The sequence below is a fragment of the Tachysurus vachellii genome, chromosome 9 (genome assembly GCF_030014155.1).
Source record: "Tachysurus vachellii isolate PV-2020 chromosome 9, HZAU_Pvac_v1, whole genome shotgun sequence".
Classification (NCBI taxonomy): domain Eukaryota; kingdom Metazoa; phylum Chordata; class Actinopteri; order Siluriformes; family Bagridae; genus Tachysurus; species Tachysurus vachellii.
In genome coordinates this window covers 23,953,164-23,959,163 of record NC_083468.1, presented here as the reverse complement: position 1 = coordinate 23,959,163, position 6,000 = coordinate 23,953,164, and the positions used below count along the sequence as shown (strand labels likewise).

Here is a 6,000-nt window from a genome sequence, read left to right as displayed (position 1 = left end):
AGGCATTAGCATGCCTTTTTACACACACACACACACACACACACACACACACACACACACACACACACACAGTGTGTCATGGCACTAAAGCACATTCTCTCTTCTTCAGGAAATGCAAGAGAATGTGAAAAAGTGTAAGAACTTCCTGGCTACATTGATCAAACTCGCATCCCATAATTCCCCTTCACCAGAGACGTCACGGAATGTGAAATCACTGGTGCAGGACCTTCTGGTGAGTCCCAACAGATCACTGACTTTACCCGGGGTAGCGACGTAATGACAGCTGCTTCAGTTAGGCGATTAAGTGATGATCCCCAAGCTTATTTAATATTGGCATCCTCTTTGTAACCATGGCAACTGTTTCCAGGCTATGTGGTTCTGTGAAAGGTCCAGGGTGTCTTGCTATGTCAGACCACATAACCTAATAAAATACGTCGGAAAATTGAATCCGACACCGATCAGGGTCAAATCGGCTCGTTTCAGATCAAATGAATTTAACCACCGACTCAATTGTTCTCACATTTTTTTGGAATTTTGCCACTTTTTATATTTACTGTGTAAAATCAAGATGTTTCCAATATATTCAGTATATTGCTTTTTAAAGTAGACCGTGTTAGACCTCTTTAGACTGTGCATATAAATGAACTCCATTGAAGAAATGCAGTTAAAATGAAGATAAATAGAAATAAGAAGCGGTAATAGAATAAGATGTGCAATTAAGCCTCAGGTAGTAACAGAGAATGGGCAAACATTACAGAACAGGAAGTGACGTACTAAACGTGCAGGCGAGTTACAAGCAGTAAGAGTAAAAGTGCAGTGTTCAGAATGACAGTGGAGTAAAGCAGACTTTCTCCAGTTTAGTCATCAGACTACAGAAACTCTTGACTGAATTATAAAAGGCTGAACATTTAGCCACCAGACTGCGTGCAGTCTTTAGTGCTGAACCTTTTGTTGTCTCAGGATGCCAAAATTGAACCAGAGGAATTCACCAGCCGGCTGCAGTCGGAGCTGAAGTCATCGCCACAGCCTTATCTGGTGCCTTTTCTCAAGGTGACACACACACACACACACACACACAAGCAGCCAGAAATGAATTGCATGCACACTAATAAATAAATAAATGTGACATACGCGTATATGTATTCACGTCTTTAGCGGTAACATACATACACACACAGTGTATTTCATTTCCTACATGCTTGCGCTGTGACAGCTCCTTCCTTTCAGGAGCTCCAGCCAATAGCCTGCAGGCGTGTCTAGCCAATCGTGACGTGTGTCACATGCTGCCACCAACACTGATGACTCGAGCTGTCACACCATGTTAGCATGCTTAACTCTTCAAACACACACACAGTAACAGACACACACCATTACTGTATATATACACTTCTGATTGTAAGGTACATTATACTGTAGTTGCATAAATACAAGCAAATTTGTCGTGTAGTTACACTGTTATTTTTATTTTAAGTTCTTAAAACTTTAGTGCATGCACACCTCTAAAAAAAAAGTTTAGAGGATTTTACTTTATAGGTAGAGGTTTTTTTCTTCATATATTGTTCATATCTGTGTGTGTGTGTGTGTGTGTGTGTGTGTGTAGAAAAGCTTGCCAGCATTACGTTTGTCCCTGCTGAACAGTCAGCAGTCACTCATTCAGCCCCTGCAGCCTAAAACCACCGTGTCTCCAACGGGAGCCATCGCCGGGGCTGTTACCACAGGCTGCTCCCCCCGGCAACCTAACAGCATAGTTACACCACCACAGGTAGGCACCTCATTCTCTCTTTCTCTCTCACACACACACACACACACACACACACACACACACACACACACACTCACACACTCACACACTCACACACACTCACACACACACACACACACACACACACTCACACACACACTCACACACACACACACACACACACACACACTCACACACTCACACACTCACACACACTCACACACACACACACTCACACACTCACACACACACACACACTCACTCACACACTCACACACACACACTCACTCACACACTCACACACTCACACACTCACACACTCACACACACACACACACACACACACACACTCACACACTCACACACACACACACACACACACACTCACACACACACACACTCACACACACACACACACACACACACACACACACACACACACACACACACACACACACACACACACACACACACACACACACACACACACACACACACAAACACACAGCCATTCAGAGAAACCCTGGGGGCAGAACTGAAGGAATAAACAGTGAAAGTCACAAGATTTGAAAGATGCTTGAGTTAATTAAATAGCAAGAGTCTGGCCCAAATTTGTGACATCAGCAATGCAGCAATTCAACTACAGTCAAATCAAACCGAAATGGTAAAGTATCATGACTTGTCTCTAGAAGGTTTGTTATCATCCTAGAACATAGAAGCTTGTAGTACCCTTGAATGATGAACCTTATAACCTGATCCTACAATTCAGTTTAACTTCCAGACCCACCAGCCTTTACTCATTACTCATTACTCATTACTCATTTACTCATTTTTCCTAGGAAAAGTTCAGCTTTTAACACCAGAGCACTCTATCCCTAGAGTTATCCCTGAAATCTACCCCAAATGATCACTCTTCGTTTTTTTTGCTGTCAATAAACATGGCAGATATTTGAGCTGTGAATGTGGGATGTGGTAGCTCAGTGGTTAAGGTGTTGGACTACTGATCGGAAGGTCATGAGTTCGAACCCCTGGTCCACTAAGCTACCACTGCTGGGCCCCTGAGCATGGCCCTTAACCCTCAATTACTCAGTCGTATAAATTGAAATGAAAATGTAAGTCACTCTGGATAAGTGTGTGTACTAAATGCCGTAAATGAACGTGGAACGATTTCAACTCACTAATATTCCACTGGAAGCTCTGTCCTGTCTCTCATTAGTAATGTTTTGTTTCGGACCTTGACTCGTTTTTCCAGCTTAAATCTACCTCTGATGAACTAAAGGACAAATAATTACACACTATTCATATCATGGATTTTAAACAGACTACAATACTACGATAAATGTTATGTTTAATGATATTCAGATATATTTGACCAGTAGGATGCATTAAAAACCATTTGTTTTTATTGTTTATTCCAAGACATTTAAAAAAAAAAAATATTGCAAAAAGAAGAAAAATGTAACATTTTTAACAACATTTAACACAAATAAAAAAAGAGACGAAATAGACGACGAACGCTCAAATCTGTTGTTTTCATTTCCATTTAAATTCTGTGTAAAATCACTTTGCTCCTCTTCAGAACAGTTTGAGCAGCAGGCTAACAGTCAAGTTATTTGTCCAGGGATTTTTATTGCTAAGCTCACACGCTCTGCATTTTAAACAGATCTGCTCTAAAACCAAGTTTGACTCTCCCTCAGTTTCTAGCTGAATATCACTTTCTTTTCTCCCTGAATGAGAGACAGATTCGACTACCAGTTTGTCTCACTCCTTCCCTCCCTCATTTCCTCCCTCCCTCCCCGTGTCACGTTGCGGTGAGCCCACCGCTCCTGGGCCGAATGCGTGTTCACGTCTCAGAGGCCCCGAGCCGGGTTTGAGCTGAAGGCGTAGGGATGTTGCGGCGGTGTGCAGGAAAACAAGGCAGTGAAATATGCGGCATGAGAGAACAGGGCAGGATGGATGGGAGCCCTGGGGGACTTGCCAGGGGCCCAACGGAGGGGACGGCCTGCTTATTAATGCGCTCTCTCTCCCTCTATGTTTATCTTTTGTTTCTCTTTTCCTTCCTCCTGGTTGTTTACTACCAACCTCTGCACATTTTTGTATCAACAATTCATCCTCTCACTTTACATTTATTATAAACATTAACTTGCTCCTGTCTCTGTCTTTCACTGTATAGAATATCAAGAGGACAGGGACAATAGGAGGGCAGGTTCGGATGCCTGTGGTCATCACACAGACTGTGCGGACAGCAGGTAAGACTCCTGATCATTAGACATCGTGAGCACTGAGTGTTTTTAATAGGTTCGTGCTGTATTTCATACATTAATGACCACCATACTGTAATACGTAAGTCTAGTCCATGTGTAGTGCAGTAGAAAGTAACTGAGATCTAGAGAGCTGAACATTCACGTTGCTCTGTGAAAGTTTCACATGAAGACGCTACAGCGTCGTCCTACCAAACCTGATTAAAGCTTTTAAACATAAAACTCATAAAGCGCTCGGAGTTCATTACTGTCAGGTTGATGAAGGTAACCGCTCCTACGCAGTGTATCGTACTAGGCGATCAGCCGCTGTCTGTCATCGACAGCGAAGGATGTAAATAAGGTGAAAACGAAGAAGGTGTTTCGCTTACAGCTGTACAGAAACATATTTTCAGACATGAAACAAGACTCAACTCCATCCAAGATGGTTAATCAAGCTTGTACTCTACGTCATATAAAATCGACTAGATACCGTTTATGAAGAACTGGTCTTGTGGCCTTGTTATCTAAACTGCATGAAATATAAACAGAGCTAAATAAAATGTTTCATGACATGTCTGGAAATAAAATTCAAGATGCATCACTAAGAAGATTAATACAGACAGATACAGGACTCGATAAAGTGTAGAGAGACAGACGGCTTCTGTCATTTACATTTATGGCATTTAGCAGACCCCCTTATGCAGAGTGATTTTTATTTCAATTTATTCAATCGAGCAATTGAGGGTTAAGGGCCTTGCTCAGGGGCCCAGCAGTGGCAGCTTAGTGGACCTGGGATTCAAACCTACGACCTTCCGATCAATAGTCCAACACCTTAACCACTGAGCTACCACATGACGTTTCATTTGAAATTTGAAAGGACATGTTCCTGTGTTGCAGAGAACGCTGTAGGTCGTGCTGTCATGACGCAGATCTGTTGGGACGTGTCCCAATAATCCCCCTGCTCCCTTTTCCTCAGGTGGTGTAGGGAAGAGTCCGGTGGTGCAGGCGGGAAAAAGCCCTGTAGCAGCAAGCGTACAGCTCTCAGGGGCTCAGAAGAACAAAGTGAACGATCCTGGGGGAGGCTCCTTCAGGTACGTACAAAGAGTGTGCGCGTGTGTATGCGTGTGTGTACGTGTGTGTGTACGTGTGTGTGTACGTGTGTGTACGTGTGTGTACGTGTGTGTGTACGTGTGTGTGTACGTGTGTGTGTACGTGTGTGTGTACGTGCGTGCGTGTGTGTGCGTGCATGTGCGTGCGTGTGCATGCATGTGTGTGTGTGTGTGTGTACGTGTGTGTGTACGTGTGTGTGTACGTGTGTGTGTGTACGTGTGTGTGTACGTGTGTGTGTGTGTACGTGTGTGTGTACGTGTGTGTGTACGTGTGTGTGTACGTGTGTGTGTACGTGTGTGTGTACGTGTGTGTGTGTGTACGTGTGTGTGCGTGCGTGTGTGTGTGCGTGTGTGTGTGTGTGTGTGTGATAAAGCGTGTGAGATTTGCAGTAAGTTTAACCTGCTCAGGCTGGATCTGGAGCGTATCCTGGCCATGACACAATGTTCTGAGTTTATGTTTGATGCTGAATGTCACACTACAGGTTAGATTATAGGCTAGCTGTGTTTTTGATACTTCAAGGTCCGAGGTAGTGCGGAAAAATCACTCTTTACCCTACATCTTATCCCGGGAAAGCGGGGCATGTGGCAATAATACACCACAACGACACACATATTCACACCCAGGGGCAATTTAACATAGACAGTTTATGTTCCTGGGAGGTGCAAGGAAACTGGACAAGCTTAAGAGAATGTAGTGTATGATTTATATAGTGTGTATCTACAGGCGTTAGGTGCTCTGAGATGCAGGTACGAGTGTGTAAACCTCAGAGCAGGCACACGGGGGCAGCATTGTTCTTAACTGCAGCGGCTCGCTGTAGGCGACTCTCTGAGGACAAATCAGCTCGTCTAATCTCACTCGTCTTCTCTTGTTTTTTTCTCTCCTGACAAACTCCTCATCTCACACTCTGTC

At 43.8% G+C, this 6,000-nt stretch overlaps 1 protein-coding gene across 3 annotated transcripts in view; it reads left to right on the top strand.

Annotated features, from left to right (window-relative positions):
- The window catches only part of LOC132851426 (transcription initiation factor TFIID subunit 4-like), an 89,896-nt gene that overhangs the window by 13,409 nt on the left and 70,487 nt on the right, over positions 1–6,000 (top strand). For all 3 annotated transcript variants that reach the window (XM_060878313.1, XM_060878314.1, XM_060878315.1), the window contains 5 exons: positions 110–232; positions 961–1,050; positions 1,601–1,762; positions 3,915–3,990; positions 4,958–5,072. In XM_060878313.1, coding sequence (XP_060734296.1) covers positions 110–232; positions 961–1,050; positions 1,601–1,762; positions 3,915–3,990; positions 4,958–5,072 — 566 coding nt within the window. The remainder of the gene's footprint in view (positions 1–109; positions 233–960; positions 1,051–1,600; positions 1,763–3,914; positions 3,991–4,957; positions 5,073–6,000) is intronic.